Source organism: Muntiacus reevesi, chromosome 4, assembly GCF_963930625.1.
Source record: "Muntiacus reevesi chromosome 4, mMunRee1.1, whole genome shotgun sequence".
NCBI lineage: Eukaryota > Metazoa > Chordata > Mammalia > Artiodactyla > Cervidae > Muntiacus > Muntiacus reevesi.
The window spans coordinates 143,862,512-143,880,072 of record NC_089252.1 but is presented as its reverse complement, the minus strand read 5'-3'; the positions used below and the strand labels follow the sequence as shown (position 1 = coordinate 143,880,072).

The following is a 17,561-nucleotide window of genomic DNA, read 5'->3' as shown; positions in this document are numbered from 1 at the left end:
ACAAAGATTTGGACACGACTGAGAGACTTCCACTTTCATCCATGCCAGGGAAAGGGTCGAATATGACCCCTCGCCCGTGCTCACCTGGAAGGATGCTCCAGGCATCACGTGCTCTGCTGGGAAGGATGGGCCCAGGGACCTTAGTGGGACATGGGACCCTTCAAGTCTCAAGAAGGCACTGGTATAGGCCTCCACTTGCCCATGTGGGATCATGATGTCAGGTCTGCTCCCAGGGCTGCAGGGGAATTAGGGGCTTCATGGATGTGTCTAGACCTGTGGGGCTGAAAAGGCAGGGGCAGGTTTACTGTGATACAGGGTCTCCTTGATACATCTATTAAGGGAGGCAAGTTTCAGCTTCCCTCTCAGCCTGCCTAGCGGGAGATTCCCACGCTCATAAATGGTGTTAATAACTTTCTCCTGACTTTTATGTTGTCTGGAGGCCTGCTGTCTGCCCGATAAAAGGCAGGAGGGCTAGCGGGTCCTGGCATCCTTGGATTCTCCCCACCTCCCCGTCCTGGCTCTGGCCTGGCGCGCAGAGGCATGGCGAGCTGTTCCTACCGCAACAGTTCCAGCTACAGGGTCCGGGACTTCAGCTCCTGCTCAGCCATTGTGCCCAAGTCTGGGGTGCATGGCTTTGCCAGTGGCCTGGCCTTCCGCGGGGGCAGCCCCGGGGGCCCCAGCTACCGTCGTCTCGGGGGCTTTGGCAGCCGGAGCCTGTGTGCAGTGGGGTCCCCGCGGATCGCAGTGAGTTGTGCGTGGCCCCTCCGAGGAGGGGGAAGCTTTGGCTACAGGGCAGGGGGGCTCTGCGGGCCTACCCCACCCTGTATCACCACTGTGTCGGTCAATGAGAGCCTCCTCACACCCCTCAACCTGGAGATCGACCCCAAGGCGCAGTGCGTGAAGCACGAGGAGAAGGAGCAGATCAAATGTCTCAACAACAAGTTCGCTGCCTTCATCGACAAGGTGGGTGTCTGGGTTGTCCCCTGGGCTGTGGCTTAGGAAGGGAAAGGTACTTGGAACCTGGTGACAGACTGGGTTCCAATACCTGGGGATTGCCCTGTTCCGAATTAGCACATGGCCCTGAGAACATGACTGAATCAGGGTCTCAGTTTTCAAATGGTGCCATGAGATTCCAAAGTAATCGTGGATGTGAAACCACCAGACAGAAAAGGAAGGTTTATCGCTGTTGCTCACCTTGCCCAGCAGGAGCTGACTGTGTGTCTGGGGCCCCATCTCCTGGATCTCAACCATCAAGGGAGTTGGGTGGGGTGGGTCTCTCTGCTGAGACTGGTGTCTCACTCTCTCCTAGAGGAGACGCTGCCGTCTCCCTTGTGGACAGGGGAGCCAGGACAGAGAGGCCAGAAGCTCCTGTCCTGCTCCCTTCTGGTGGGCGCCTTGTGGGAAGCCTGGGAATTTCTAGGACTTCAGGCTCTGATGCACTCCCCTACTCAAAACATACACAGATTGAAGACAGTGAGGTGAGAAACAGGAGATCCACAGGGGCTGAGTTAGAGGATGTAGCACGGTGCTGTTCTGATGTTGCAGTCTCCAAGCCGGCCTTCTGGTTGGATATATAGCTCTGGTTTCCCTTGTCCCAGTGAAGCTCCCTCTGTGAGTCTGATGGCTCTGGGAAGGACAGCCACCCATGTTCACTGGAGGAAAACCTCCCCTTCCAATGTGATTCATGTGCACATCTGCACCTTGGACTTTGTAGTAAGATGCATTCCAAGGGGATGGGGGCGGGAGGAGTGGAAACATTGTTCTTAGACAAATGCCTTCATCAGGAATAGGCATGCCTGCAAGCAAAGGTGCTGGACACCCATTCTTAACATACTGTTGGCTGTCCAAACCATTCTTCCCTCATTTCGGCAAAATGAAGTTGACGTTGGATCATACAGGTTACTCCTTGCCCAAGGCCACCCGCCAGGGGTCGGGCGAGGTTGAAATCCAGCTCATACCCAGCATCGTCCAATTTTCAGGCTTGTTGAGGTGAGGGAAAGCCAGATTCTCGCCCCAAATCACTCACTTATTAAATGCTGGTGATGAATCGGACTTTTATAAAACAACGTGCAGGCCAAATAAAACATGCCTCTGGGCCAGATAGCACCTGGGGGCTGCCAGTGTGCCGCTGCTGATGTGTTCTCACTGCCTCAGTTTAAAATGAGGCTCAGAGGACTTCCCTGGTGATCCAGTGGTTAAGAACCTGCCTGCCAATCCTGGGGACACAGGTTCGAGCCCTGGTCCGGGAAGATTTCACACACCTCGGCACAACGAAGCCTGTGTGCCACAACCACTGACCTCAGACTGTGGAGCCCATGCTTTGCAACAAGAGAAGCCACCACAAGCAGAAACCCACACACCACAACTAGAGAGTAACCTCTGCTCACCACAACTAGAGAAAGCCCTCAAGTGGCAGCGAAGACTGAAGGCAGCCATAAACAAATAAATAAAAATAAAAATAATAAATTGAGGCTCAGAAAAAATGAGGCACAATGACATGGTGAGTGGCAGAGTTAGGCAATGAGAAATCTTCAGATTCCTGGTCCAGTCCCTCTGGACCCCTTGCCTTGGGGTCAGAGTGAAAGAGAGTCATGGTGGGTGCATTTTTGAATCACTGTCATAAAAATGCCCACAAACTTAGCAGCTTAAAAGAACACAAACATATTACCTAATGAGGCCAAAATCAAAGTATCAGCAGTGTTGTACTTCCTCTGGAGGTCCTGGGAAAACTTACGTTCAGGGCCATGCAAACGTACAGAATTGAGGTCTGTGACTGGAGGACTGGAGTCCCTGTCCCTTGCTGGCTGACTGGCAGAGGTTGGTCTCAGTGTTTAGGGGCCTCCATATTCCTTGACTCAAGGCCTGATCTCTATCTCCAAAGATGACAGTGGACCAGAGCTTCTCATGGTTCAAATCTCTCCTCTGCTTCCTTCTTTTGAGGATATCTTTTACTTTATCTTTATCTTTTACTTTTCTTCCTTCCCTTTCAGTTTAAAAGGCCTGTGTGACTATCTTGGTGTCACCTGGATAATTCAGGCTAATCCCTTGATCTTCAGTTTCATAACCTTAATTCCACTTGCAAGGTCCTCTTTCGTGTAATGCGACCTATTTACAGGTTCTGAGGACTGGGACATAAACATCTTTGAGGGGCCATTTTTGGCTTGCCACACGAGGTCTGGGATATTTTTGCAGGATGAGAAGTTATTTCATTCTGTGCAGAGTAAATAAATCACAAATAGATTGTGTATTCTTTCTTGAAGGAAGGTTGGAGTGAGGGGAAATTTTTGGGGGCAACAATTGTGTCTTGCCTTTTCTGACTTGGCCAGATCATTTGCTGCGGCTCAGGGATCATCCCCAAGGGCAGGGGGAGCTCTGGGGGACCAGTCACCTCCCGGGGCTCCTCCCGAGTCTCTTTCTACCACTCCGGATGGCAGGTGCGCCTCCTGGAGCAGCAGAACAAGCTGCTGGAGACCAAGCTGCAGTTCTATCAGAACCGCCAGTGCTGCGAGAGCAACCTCGAGCCCCTGTTCAATGGCTACATCGAGACGCTGAGGCGGGAGGCCGAGTGCGTGGAGGCCGACAGCGGGAGGCTGGCCTCAGAGCTCAACCATGTGGAGGAAGTTCTGGAGGGCTACAAGAAGAAGTGAGTGTGGCCAGGCTGGGAGTGGTTATAGGTGTGCAGTGGGTCTTGACTGAGTTCATACAACCTTCCCGGAGATGGAGGTGGCTAAAGATTATGGTCATCCCAGCCTACTTACCAAGATGGTTCTGCTTTATTAGTCTGCTCTGTCTTGTCTCGGCTCTCAACACTTGCAGCCCCATTCTAGGAACTGGGGAAAGCTTTGCAGGGAAGAAGAGCTCCCAGCCTGGGAGAGGTGGGCACACATCCAGAGCACAGACTGACCCAGAGATGGAGAAGGTGACAGTGAAAGTGTTAGTCACTCAGTTGTGTCCAACTCCGTGTGACCCCTGGGCTGTAGCCTGCCAGAATTCTCTGTCCATGGAATTCTTCCAGCAAGATTCCTGGACTGGGTAGCCATTCCTTTCTCCAGGGGATCTTCCTGACCCAGGGATTGAACCCCGGCCTTCTGCATTGCAGACAGATTCCTTACCATCTGAGCCACCAGGGAAGCCCAAGAGAGACGGAGAGTGAGGAACAAAGGACGCAGGAGGATGGAGAACAGACACTTGGGAGCAGTCAGCGCTAGGACGGGAGGAAAGGAGAGGTCTCTGGGGAGTTACCTTGAGGATGATTTGGCAGATACCATTCAAGTGTCTTGGATCATTCTTCTATTTACTCGGCAGATAAGTGATCAGGCTCTTGTTCTGCCAGGCTCCACAATTCAAAGGTCGATGTCAATCTTTTGTTTTAATTCGATTTATTTAGTCTGGCCATTACCTTGTTTAAACTTACTGGGTCACTGTTAACTTGCTCTTCTTTACTTGGTAGATATGGACAGAGTGGTGAGTGATTTTGACATAATCGGTGCTGGTAATTTCACTGGGAAGTAATTGAAATTCTGGTCTTGGAAGATCAGGCTCTACCATCCAGATGGATCCAGCAATGGGTTTTGCCTGGGGGGATGCAAATGCAGACACAATTGTTTGCAGGTGTCAGGGTCTGTCTCTCACTCTGGGGGTGAGAGGGCCGGTAATTATAGAGCTCAGAGTTTACAGCAGTCCCAATTACCCCGTCATTAAAAAGTTGTGAAAACCATGTTCTGGGAACTCTGGTACTCCTTGTCAGGTTGGGGCAGGACTGCTCCAGGGATAAAACCTCATAGGCAAGAGAGAGAGAATGGACCAGGCTGGCAGAGGAGGGCTGTGGAAATGCTCCCAGCAATCTGGGCACCATAAGTGGCTTCTCTGATTTCAAGGTCTTGGATGTTGGGGGAGAGGGAGAGAATGGCCTCCCGGGTAGCTATATTTTGTACAGATTTAGGGTTGAAAGGCCTCCTGGAGCATCTTTCATTCCTTTGAAATGAACAAATAATTACTGAGTACCTGATCACACATCGGGCAATTTAACCCAAGACACAGAGAGATTCAGTGACTTGCCTGAGGTTTTTGCAGCGACTTCAGCCCAAACTTGGACCAGAAATCAGGTATCTGAACTCCATATCCGGTGTCCTTTGGTGGGTTCTCTGTGGCTGAGAAACAGAAGTCTAGAGAGGCCAAGACGCTTCTCCTAAGAGTCACAGAAAGTCCAGGGCAGGACCAGGGAGTTTTGATAACCTAGGACTCGGTTGGCTAGCCTGAGGCCCTCACCCCTTGGGTGGGGCCTCGCCAACTGTGCTGTCTCTCCTCAGGTATGAAGAAGAGGTGGCTCTCAAGACTACGGCTGAGAATGAGTTTGTGGTGCTGAAGAAGGTGAGTGACTCGTTGCATATGGAGAGGAATTAAATCTTGGATGCTGCATGCTCGGAGCCTGGGCATCTTGCTAATTTCGAGTCAGTCCAGTTGCGGTGGTGATCAGACCAGGTTCCCCAGCAAACGGAGGCTTGTCGGTGGGTCAGGCAGGCTGCCAAAGCCATCTTGGCTGCCATGCAGGAACCAACTGTGCGGATGTAAGCTTCTTAAAAAGAGACCTCATCATGCTGCTGTTTGGCTTTTTGTAAACTTCCCGAAAGCTGGCAAGGTCACTTTCAAATCAGTTTCTCTCTCCCAGGGCCTTTGCTTCCCAGATCAGGAGGTGTTAGTTCTCAGCTTGCTAGTGACTATGGGAGCTGTGGTCCTTATTCAGTGCAAGTGGAGACGGTGGAAAAACCAGGGGAGAAAACTATTAATGATTTCTCTTTGATTTCAAATTGGTGAGTTGAAGTGTATGCTAATGCTCTTCATAAATACTGTGCTTACCAGACACACCTCATTTGTTAGTAATCATGGAATGGAGAGAGGGCTGGTAGAAAAATCTGCCAGGACAGGTGTGGCCTTGGTTTCAGACGGGAGAGCCAGCTGCTTGGGTGTTGAGTGGTACCTGACCCTGGGCGCCAAGGACCACCCCTGGCTCTGTGCTCACCACACGGCCATGCTCTATGGATCAGTTTGACTTGGTGGCTACAGCCTGACATTTTGGGTTGTCATCTTAGGCTACATGCTTCTGCGGGATCCCTAGTTCTGGAGGAAGTGGAAAGAAGTCTCTAGGAGCCTGATTCCTTCCCACTTCTATCCCAGGGGTCCCACTGATGTTTATGTGATGGGAAAGGGGTGGGCTGGGAGATGGCCTCAGGGCCCCCACAGAGTGCAGCGGTCCAGGGGCGCTGAAGGCTCCCCTGGCCCACTCTCCTATCCCGCCCTCCTGTGTGTCTCCACCAGGACATCGACTGTGCCTATCTGCGCAAGGCTGACCTGGAGGCCAATGTGGAGGCCCTGAAGGAGGAGATGAGCTTCCTGCAGTGCCTGTACGATGAGGTGAGCCTCTTCCCATCTCCAGAAGGGCAAGTGAAGGAGAGGGCGGAGGAGGGTTTTCTAGGTTTTCTGTCCCGGTTCCTAGGTTCTAGGAAAAGTTAAGCATTCCTTATTCTTCTAGGGCCTCAAGATCCTTTCTTTTTGTGACAAGAGATTTTTCTCTTGCTCAGATCTGTCAAAATAGAAATGAGTAATGCCCTTCCTTTTTGGAGTTAACAGATATACACTACTATATCTAAAATAGATAACCAACAAAGACCTACCATAGAATGCAGGGAACTAAACTCAACATTTTGCAATAACCTATATGAAAAAAAAAATCTGAAAAAAGATATATATGTATGTATAACTGAATCAGTTTGCTATACATCTAAAGTGATCATAACATTGTAGATGAACTATACTGTAATTAAAAAAAGACAGAAAGCAAAAAATATAACTTGAAAGACTGTGATTCATTGCCTATCTACACAGCATAACATGGAGATTTGACACTGTAAGTTTAGGTATGTGAATATAATAATCATATCTTATTAATTCAAATAGTGTGAAAGCCCAGTTAGAAAATTCAGGACTCTGAACCTATCTATTATCTGGTGGATTAGGTTTATACAGACAGTCACAGCTGATCTGGGTATTTGAGGCCCCAAGTGGAGTGACCCAATTTGACCCTATCCACAGAAATCTACCTCTTTTGATCCAGGCATTAATGAAATTCCACCTTACTCACTGCCTTGATATTATGATCCAAATTTTAGCCTTTTATTCTTAAAGCAGCACTTGAAAAAATTTCCTGACTTGCCAGAAGTTTTCTAATTAATTTTCTAAAATTTCAGAGTTGGGGTTTGTGTTTTGAATTACTTGCAGAGAGGAGAATCGGAGAGGGCTTTGGAGATGAGGGCACTGGTTGTTGTCTCCTACAGGAAATCTGCCTCCTTCAGTCGCAAATCTCTGATACCTCGGTGGTGGTCAAGATGGACAACAGCCGGGAGCTCAACATGGACGCGGTTGTGGCTGAGATCAAGGCTCAGTATGATGGCATCGCCAGCCGCAGTAGGGCTGAGGTTGAGTCCTGGTACCAAACCAAGGTGAGCTGGAGGGCAGACTGCCCCAGTGGGCAGAGAGGACCTCTGGAGCTGGAGCTTCCCTCGAAAATGCACCCATGCAATCAGATGGGCTATGGTGGAGGTCCATGCAGAGCAGGGCAGGAGGTGGGATAATCCCAGAAGAATGTGGGTTGACTCTGCGTGACAACATCTCAGTACCTGCAGCCACCTTGCAGTCATTGGTCCTTTCCTCATGTCTGTCTCCCAACCTGCAGTGCGAGGAGATGAAGGTCACAGTGACACAGCAGGGTGAGAACCTCCGCAGAACCAAGGAGGAGATCAACGAGCTGAACCGCATGATCCAGAGGCTGACAGCCGAGGTGGAGAACGTCAAGCAGCAGGTTGGTGGGCTGCTGCTGGGGTCTGCTCTCTGCTTTCCTCCCACTGCTGCTAACTTTGGAGGGGCATAAGCATAAATATAGACTTTCTAGGTGGTGCTAGTGGTAAAGAACTCACCTGCCAAAGCAGGAGACATAAGAGATATGGGCTCGATCCCTGGGTTGGTAAGATTCCCTGGAGGAGGGCATGGAAACCCACTCCAGTATCCTTGCCTGGAGAATCCCATGGACAGATGAGCCTGGCAGGCTATAGTCCATAGGGTCACAAAAGAGCTGAACACAACGGAAGCAATTTAGCTCACATGCACAAGCATCTATATTTCATTTCCATTATGGTTTATTAAAGGATATTGAGTATAATTTCCTGCACTATACAGTGGACCTTGGTGTTTATTTATTTTATATATAGTTGTTTATATCTGCTAATCGCAAACTCCTAATTTATCCCCTTCCCCATCCTCTTCCCTTTTTGGTAACCATAGTTTGTTCTCTATGTCTGTGATTCTTTTGTAGATAAGTTCACTTGTGTCGTATCTTTGATTCCACATGTAAGTGATATCATATGGTATTTGTCTTTGTCTGACTGGTTTCACTCAGTACATAGCTTCTAAGTCCATTCATGTTGCTACAGGTATTATTTCACTCTTTTTCATGGCTGAGTAACATTCCTCCCTCTCTCTCTCTCTCTCTCTGTGTATATGCCACATCTTTATCCACTCATCTGTCGACGGACATTGAGGTTGTTTCCATGTCTTGGATATTGTAAATAGTGCTGCAATGAACATTGGGGTGCATGTATCTTTTCAAATTAGGGTCTTCTCCAGATATATACCCAGGACTGGGATTGCTGGATCATATGGTAACTCTATGTTTAGTTTTAAAGGAATCTGAATACTGTTTTGAGCTTCCATGATGGCTCAGCTGGTAAAGAATCCGCCTGCAATGCAGGAGACCTGGATTTGATCTCTGGGTTGGGAAGATCCCCTGGAGAAGGGAATGGCTACCCACTCTAGTATTCTGGCCAGGAGAATTCCGTGGACTGTTTAGTCCATGGGTCAAAAAGGGTCGGACACAACTGAGCAACTTTCAGTTTCCATACTGTTTTCCATAATGGCTGCACCAACTTACATTCCCACCAACAGTGTAGGAGTGCTCCCTTTTGAAGAGGCTTGTGTTTTAACAATCTGCATCTGAATGACCAAGAGTGCACAAGACATTCAAAGAGAGGATGCTTGGTCTACCTTCTCTGAATTCTGTTCTCATTGTCCTCTATATCCCTGCACAGTTTCTCTCCTCTAAACACACCTTAGACAATATAGTCTAGTGCTGTGCACGTCTCCTGCTTTTTCTCTCTCCCCCCACTTCTCTTGTTGGACTTAGGGTGCACAGGCCTGAACTAGTGACACATCACTCTGTTCAAATGGAGCACTACCACCCTCTGTGCATTTCTCTCATTTATAACTGTCCATCCTTCATCTTCAGTTCTATTCTTGTTATAGCCATGCTTTCCAGGAAACAGACTCACTCAGAAGGACAATGCAGATAGTGGAGTGCAGTTTATTACACCGGCGGACCCAAGGCAGAGTCACCTCTTAGCCAAGGACCCCGTCCAGCATTTGTGAAAATCTTTTATACCCCATGTATACGTGTCCAAACTCACCACCTACCCCATGTGTACGTGTCCAAACCCACTACCCCAATTCCCTTGAGACTTACATAAACAAAGGAAGGGTAAATACAACTACAATAACCCCATCATTCACGTGTTACGTGTTCAAACAGTCAATAATCAATAAGCCCGCAGTTACATTCCAAATAGTTAATAACCGATAAGCCTGCGCTTACATTCTGATAGATAGTGTCCGGAGGCAGGGGTGATTAGTGTCTGTTTTCTCTCAGGTGATGAGTAACCTGGATGTGATCTTCAAGGTTCCCCTGTCCGGAGGGGGTCTTATCCTCCCATTGTCGTTCCCACAGGCACAAAGCAGAGAGTTCAGAGTCCACTGGAGAGGTGGCCAAGCACGATCAGCACAGACAGGCCTGAGATGGAGTCCAGGCCCTATGAATTCCTTCTTCATTCTAACTTCATCCCAGCACTCACTCTCATGCATTTAATATAGGTCTTTATAGTCTCTCTTTCATTTATATATTTCATATGTGTATTAGATTCATTTAAACCTCTTAGTGTTTTAAGTTTATAAAATGATATTATACCATAAATCTCATTCAAATTCTGCCCCTTGCCAGTTGGAAGTCTTTGAAATTCATGCACATCACTATAAATTGTCTGTTTCATTATTTCTGTCCTATTGATAAACCATGGTTTCCTATCCATTCCCTTATTGATGGATGCTTGCTTAGTTTGCCTCCAAGACTTTACTGTTACAATCAGTTGTATCATGAACATTTAATACATATTTCTACAGGTTTCCATGTGTAACCACATGAGGGATGTTTTGAAGGTATAAAGCAAGAAATGGAATTGTTGAGTTGTAATATATTCACTAATTTACTTTCTATAAATGACCTCGGAGTTCCGGGTCAGAGTGCTCCCAGTATGAGCAAGTCAGGACTTCTGTTTCAGCATTTGCTATTACCAGACTTTGGAACTCTTGTGGATCTAATAACATGTAAATGGCATCTAGCTGTTACTATAATTTTCATTTCTGTCGTTAACTAGAATGACTGTCTCTTCATTCACTTACTACTCATTTGCATTTTCCTTTCTAAGAGCTGCCTGTTCAGATCATCTGCCCGTTTTTTATTGTGATTCTGTCTTTTTTTTCTCAGTGATTTCCAGTATTTCCTTGTCCATTCTATGTAGATGTTAACCCTTTATATTTATACATTTTGCAGCTAATCTTCTCTAAGTCTGTCACTTGTCTGTTTTGCTCTGATTTCCTTCACTAAATAGGAATCTTTAAACTGGATGTAGCCAAATCCATCACTTTTTGCTTTAACGGTTAATACTTACAAAGGTTTGAGGTCATAGAGATCTCCTGTTACAATTTTGTCTTCTACTGATTTTATACTTTTACGTCTCAGATTTAGGTCTTTAATCCATCTGACCTTTATTTTTGGTGTGTACAAGGAGCAGTTTTTAAATTAAATTTCTCTACATACAGTAAGAAAATGTGTTATGTAATCCATTTCTTTACTCACTGGTTTGTGATACCACCTGTATCTTAATACTGAGTTCCCACATATACCTGGTTTAAATTCTGTCCTCTCCCCTCAGTTTAGCTGTTCTCAGCCACTGTGTAAGATGTATCAGAAGTAATTTGTTACTATTAGTAGCCAAATAATGGAATATGAGAATGATTTACTTTCCAGAAGTGAAGTTAGAGAACGTTAGAAGTTTTCCTCACTTGCATTCTGATATGCTTTTTAAAAATATTTATTTTAATGTTGTTAGAATAAAAACTTATAGGTTTCCTGAAGGCTCAGATGGTAAAGAATCCACCTGATATGCGGGAGACCCTATCTTGATTCCTGGGTGGGGAACATCCCCTGGAGAAGGGAATGGCAACCCACTCCAGCATTCCTGCCTGGAGGGTTCCATGGACAGAGGAGCCTAGTGGGCTACAGTCCATGGGGTCACAAGAATTGGATGAGGCTGAGTGACTAACAACAAGAACACTTAAAATGAGATACACCCTCTTAACGAAATTTTAAAATGTGCAATACATTATTGTTGACTCTAGGTACAATGTTTTATAGTGAATCTCTAGAGCTTATTTGTCCTGCTTTATGCCCACTGATTTCTAACTCCCTATTTCCTCCTCCTCCCAGACCCTGGCAACCATCACTCCACTCTTTCTTTTTTTTTTTTTTAATATGTATTTATTTGGCTGCTTCAGGTCTTAGTTGCCGCACGTAGAATCTTCGTTGCCTCGTTCAGGGTCTTTACTTGCGCCACATGGACTCTCTAGTTTTGCAGGCTTAATTGCTTGAGACATATGGGATCTTAGTTCCCCGACCAGGGATTGAACTCGCACCCCTGGCATTGCAAGACAGATTCTTAACCGCTAGACCACCAGGGAAATCCCTACTCCACTCTAATTCTATGATTTTGACTATTACAGATAAATCATATAAGCTGAATTGTGCAGTGTTTGTCTTTCTGTGTCTGGCTTATTCAGTTCAGTTCAGTTGCTCCGTCGTGTCTGACTCTTTGCAACCCCATGAACCGCAGCACGCCAGGCCTCCCTGTCCATCACCAACCCCCGGAGTCCACTCAAACTCATATCCATTGAGTCGGTGATGCCATCCAACCGTCTCATCCTCTGTCATCCCCTTCTCCTCCTGTCCTCAATCTTTCCCAGCATCAGGGTCTTTTCAAATGAGTCAGCTCTTCGCATCAGGTGGCCAAAGTATTGGAGTTTCAGCTTCAGCATCAGTCCTTCCAATGAACACCCAGGACTGATCTCCTTTAGGATGGACTGGTTGGATCTCCTTGCAGTCCAAGCGACTCTCAAGAGACTTCTCCAGCACCACAGTTCAAAAGCATCAATTCTTTGGTGCTCATTACACTTAGCATAATGTCCTCAGGGTTCATCCACCTTGTCACACATTGGAGAATTTCCTTCTTTTAAAAGGCTCAATAATATTTCATTGTATGTGTATACCACAATTTCTTTATCCATTCACCTGTTGATGAACATTACATTGTTTTCATTCTTGGCTATTGTGAATAATAGGAACACGGGAGAGCTAATATCTTTTTGAGATTCTGCTTTAGATTCTTTGGGATAAAATACTCAGAAGTGGAATTGCTGGATCATATGATAATCCTATTTTTAAGTTTTTGGGGAACCTTTAAACTGTTTTCCAGAGCAGCTGCACTATTTTGCATTCCCACCAAAAGTGTACCAGAGGTTCAATTTCTCCACATCCTCATTAATACTTGTCTTGCTTTTCTGATAATAGCCAAACTGACAGGTGTGAGGTGATTCTCACTGTGGATTGGTTTGCAGTTCCTTGATGATGGGTGATGTTGAACGTCTTTTTCATATATCTATTAGTCATTTATTTGTCTTGTCTGAAGAGATGTCTATTTAGGTCCTTAGCCCATTAAAAAAATTAGGTTAATTTTGTTTTCTGCTATTGAGTTGTAGAAGTTCCATATACTTTCTTAAGTGGACAAAAGGAAGGCGCTATAGTTAATGGATAAAAGCATTGGAACAGGAGCTTCTTCCAGCATGCTGATCTTAGGGGACCAAAGAATGAGATTCCCATACAGCAGCTTCTGAAAATCTGGGCTTGGCCCTCACTAATCGGGTAGCTTGGAGCAAGTCACAGCCTCTCCGACTGAGGTTCAATGTCTTCATCCGAATAATGGAAATAACCACACCTATTCTGACAAGCTCAAGAGTAACTTCAAGGTCAAATTAGATACCATCTGTGAAAGTGACTTGTAAATTAACAGCAGTATAAAAATGTGAGATAATTATCTAATATTAGCCTTAGTTTGATTCTAGTGCTAACGTTTTCTTCCTCTAACAGCTCACTGTGGAATTGAGTCTTACAAGATAGTTTTAAAAAATGAAGGGAGAAAGCTCCAAATGGCTGTGATTTCCCTGCCTAGTTAATTTAAAAATTGACCATTTTGAATTGAGGTAAACTGGGATGACCAAGGCTATGGGAGACCTTAGTCCCCACAGAGACCCAGAGTCCCCACAGACGGCACTCTTCTTAAGCTCCTTTTCTCCTTTCCTCCCCACAGCGCTGCAAGCTGGAGACCGCCCTGGCTGAGGCGGAGCAGCAGGGAGAGGTGGCCCTTAACGATGCCAAGTGCAAGCTGGTGGGGCTGGAGGAGGCCCTGCAGAAGGCCAAGCAGGACATGGCCTGCCTGCTCAAGGAGTACCAGGAGGTGATGAACTCCAAGCTGGGCTTGGACGTGGAGATCGCCACTTATCGCAAACTGCTGGAGGGCGAGGAGAGCCGGTGAGTACGGGCCCAGGGCCACTTCATATCCCCACGTGGGGCTAGAAGAGTGTCTCACTGACTCACCTCCAGGCAGAGAGCATTCAAACTGGCCAAGTCTCTAGAGACCTAGAGAGGTCACCCATTGCCCTATTCCCAGATAGGGAAACTGAAGTTCAGAGAGGAGAAAGGCTTGCCCAAGACCACAGCTTCTTGTTGTTGGGTCGCTCAGTCATGTCCAGCTCTTTGCGACCCCATGGACTGCACTACACCAGGCTTCCCTGTCGTTTACCATCTCCCGGAGTTTGCTCAAACTCATGTCCATTGAGTTGGTGACATCATCCAACCATCTCATCCTCTGTCATCCCCTTCTCTTCCTGCCTTCAATCTTTCCCAGCATCAGGGTCTTCTCTAATGAGTCGGCTCTTTGCATCAAGTGCCCAAAGTATTGGAGCTTCAGCTTCATCATCAGATTGCATCTAGTTAGTAGCTAAGCTAGAACTACACCAGCCTCCTGGCTAGCACGCCAGTGGTCTCTGTCCCCTCCTGTGCTGTCCCTCCAGTGCACCTACAGCTCATTCCCAGGCAACTACTTTACCCTGTTGGCTGAAAGGGTGTTTTCGCAGTCATATCTCAGTGGGCTGTGAAAACTGGAATCATTCATAAGGTTTGTTAAAAGCCATTCAATTTGGGATGCACAGAATGCAAGGAATTCTCTCAGCCCAGAGAGTCTGGTGTTCAGAAATGGAGAACAGATGGAAGCAGCACTGTGTCCTTGCCCAGCAGAGAAGACAGGGGCAGGCATGGGTCCACCCATCTCCTAGTGACTGGGATTAGTGTCCCAGGAAGACTGTCAGAGGCTTCTCAGGGGAGGAGGTAGAGGAGCTGAGGGGGGCGGAAAAGGGATAGGTCACCTCAGGCAGTGCTGACAGTTTGAGCCAAGAATAGGGGCCAGGGGATGTCAGCATGTGAGGGAGCAATGCAGGTTTACTTGCTAGAGACAAGGGTCTCTAGCCTTGAGATGGCCACAACACAATTGCCTCTGAGCTGGGTCCCATCATGGGGAGCAGGCCAGACTGGGGAATAGAGTGTAGAGGTTATGATCACCGACTGTGAGCCAGATCACCCAGGTTTGGATCCCAGTGCTACACATACTAGCTTCAAAGTAATGTCCTAACCTGTAAAACAGATAATCATAAAATCCACTGCTTCAGGATATCACAAAGATTCAACAGGTAATGGAACGTAGTAAGTTTGTACAGGAAGAAGGTATTATCAGAATTAGAATAACTCTATGGTGGGGTGGCCCGACAGGGCTTCACCCACGGAGAGACTCCATATGAACACTGTTAGTGTTACAAATCTGACAAGAGTGGTGCCCAAGGCAGCTGGCCATGCCTGACCAAAGCTAGTAAATTTCCTGTTCATTTCTCAGGCCTTTGGGTGAAGCCAACTGGGCTATCCCCTCCTTTGCAGCCCCTAACCCACTTGCTAGCACTCAGTGTACAATGTGAAACTTACTTTCATTATGGTAATCATCCATCATCATTAGTGTGTTGGTAACTCAGTCATAATAAATGATGCACTGTTCCCTACACATGAGCTTTTAAATGGTTGTTTAGTGTATTTGCATATGGTGGCCATTGCCCTTTTGATAGACCTTCTTCTCTCACATATGGGGCTTCCTTGATAGCTCAGATGGTAAAGAATATGCCTGCAATGTAAGAGACCCGGGTTCGACCTCTGGGTTGGAAAGATCCTCTGGAGAAGGGAATGGCAATCCATTCCAGTATTCTTGCCTGGAGAATTCCAAGGACAGAGGGGCCTGGCTCGGTACGGTCCATGGGGTTACAAAGAGTCAGACATGACTGAGCGACTAGCACTTTCACTTTCCTCTTACATATAACATATGTAATTAGATTATATGCTCATTCATTGAAGAAAGCACAGAAAATAAAAGCAGGCCTAATCACTCAACTTGGAGATAGCTGCTGATGGGCATTGGCTAGAATCTTCTGTAAGGGCACAGTTCTGAGACTATAGCAAAGCCAGGTTCACGTAGCAGGAAGGTGAGCTGGAAGCATATATCCCCTGAGAAGACGAGGAGTGGAGAAGGGTTCTGAGTCAGGCAGAATGAATCAGAGGAGAACACTCCTGGAGAAAAAGTTTTGAAGTTGGAGGTTTAAAAAAAGTGAGGGAGACACAGAGCAGAAAGTACAGGTGTTTATGAAGCATGCAAGGTCCTGGTTGTTTATAGTGTTCAGCAAAAGATACCGAAAACCCTTAACATCAGGTTTACTTCATGCCAGGCTCTGTCTGCAGACACTACACACAGAACTTATAACAATCTTGTTAGAGCTGAGAAAACTGAGGCTTGGAAAGGTTAGGTGACCTGCCCAAGGTCATCCAGCTAGTAACTGGTTCAGCCTGCTCTAGGGTCCAGGCTCTTAACTACATACCCTCCAGCCTCCCTCAGAATTGATCAAGTCAGGTGTGTCTGGGATAGCATTTAAGAATGTGAGGTAAAAATGGATCCATTTGGATGCTAGGCAAGCTTTCTCCCACCCAGAGGTATCCAGTTAGGCAGTAGCTGCTCCCATCACCTATTTTTTGGCTTTACTGGAATTTTAGCAGAGGAACAAGAAGGGTCACCCCACCCCTACTTTTCAGTATCCCAAGTTTCCATAGCCTAGAAGCAAACAGGGAATAAAGCGGCCTTTTGGATCCTGCAAACTAACCTCCCCCTGTCCTTTAGGGGTCCCAGGGAACAGTGCTAGCACTGATGCCTCCGCAGAAGGCCCCGCCCCTCATCTCCTCCCTGCCTTCAGGATGGAGAACAGGCATGCCGCAAAAGCAGAGGAACCAGGTTCTAACTGCCTCCTCTTCTCTCCCCTGCAGGTTGTGTGAAGGTGTGGGCTCCATCAACATCTGTAAGTTTGAGGGTGTGGGTGGGCATGCTTCTTTGGGTATCTATGGTCTTCATAGGTTACTTGTGATAGGGGATTGAACCTCTGTCCATAGGTCACTGAGTGAGGGAGATAGGAGCTGAGAGACATGGATAGCCCAAAATATCTGACCACCACCCAAAATATGGACCCATCTGGGGCATCCATGAAGCTTAGGCTTACGCATGTGGCAAATTCAGGCCTGCTAATTGGTTCTTTAAAAATCACCCAAGTCTTTCAGCCAAACAGAATACTCCTCAGGTGGTACAATGTTTTATGAGAAAACAAACCAACCAACCATGAGCTGTATATTCTGATCACTTGGGGCTACCGAAAACATCTCTTAAATCTGTATCTTTAACAATTCGATGTGTATGCCACCTCTAGCCTAGATGTCATCTGTTTCCCTCACCTTTCCAGCAGCGTTATTTCTAGATGATTCTGTCCTCAATCAGTTTTTGCCTAAAGATTTCAACATTGCAGTGTAGTCAAGTAGAGTTTGGAGTCCAACTTGCTAACCATACCCCTTCAGGAAGATGGCAATGGGTTTAGATTTTCCTGTAGTTTAAAAGGATTCATGTCACTAGTCCCTCAGTGTGTAAAGAGAGTTAATCATTGGTTCTAGAAAAACTCTGGGTCTTACCATGTCTGAAATGGAGAGAATTCTGAGTTGGTATCTCCTTACAGGTGTGAGCCGTTCCCAGGGTGGCGTGATCTGCGGGGACCTTGGTTCCACTGTCCCTCGTGGCCTGGGCGGCATGGCCATCAGCAGCAGTGCTCTTTGCTCCCCTTCTGTAGGGGGAGCCTGTTCCAGTGTGAGATCTGTGAGGTTTGCATAG

The 17,561-nt window shown here is 46.9% G+C and overlaps 1 protein-coding gene across 1 annotated transcript; it reads left to right on the top strand.

The window, feature by feature from the left end:
• Nucleotides 1-540: 540 nt before the first annotated feature.
• On the top strand, nucleotides 541-17,561 carry LOC136166059 (keratin, type II cuticular Hb5-like). Its single transcript, XM_065932087.1, has 9 exons — nucleotides 541-963; nucleotides 3,435-3,643; nucleotides 5,310-5,370; nucleotides 6,316-6,411; nucleotides 7,332-7,496; nucleotides 7,730-7,855; nucleotides 13,578-13,798; nucleotides 16,676-16,707; nucleotides 17,410-17,561. The coding sequence occupies exons 1-9, from the start codon at nucleotides 541-543 to the stop codon at nucleotides 17,559-17,561; spliced, it is 1,485 nt and encodes a 494-aa protein (XP_065788159.1).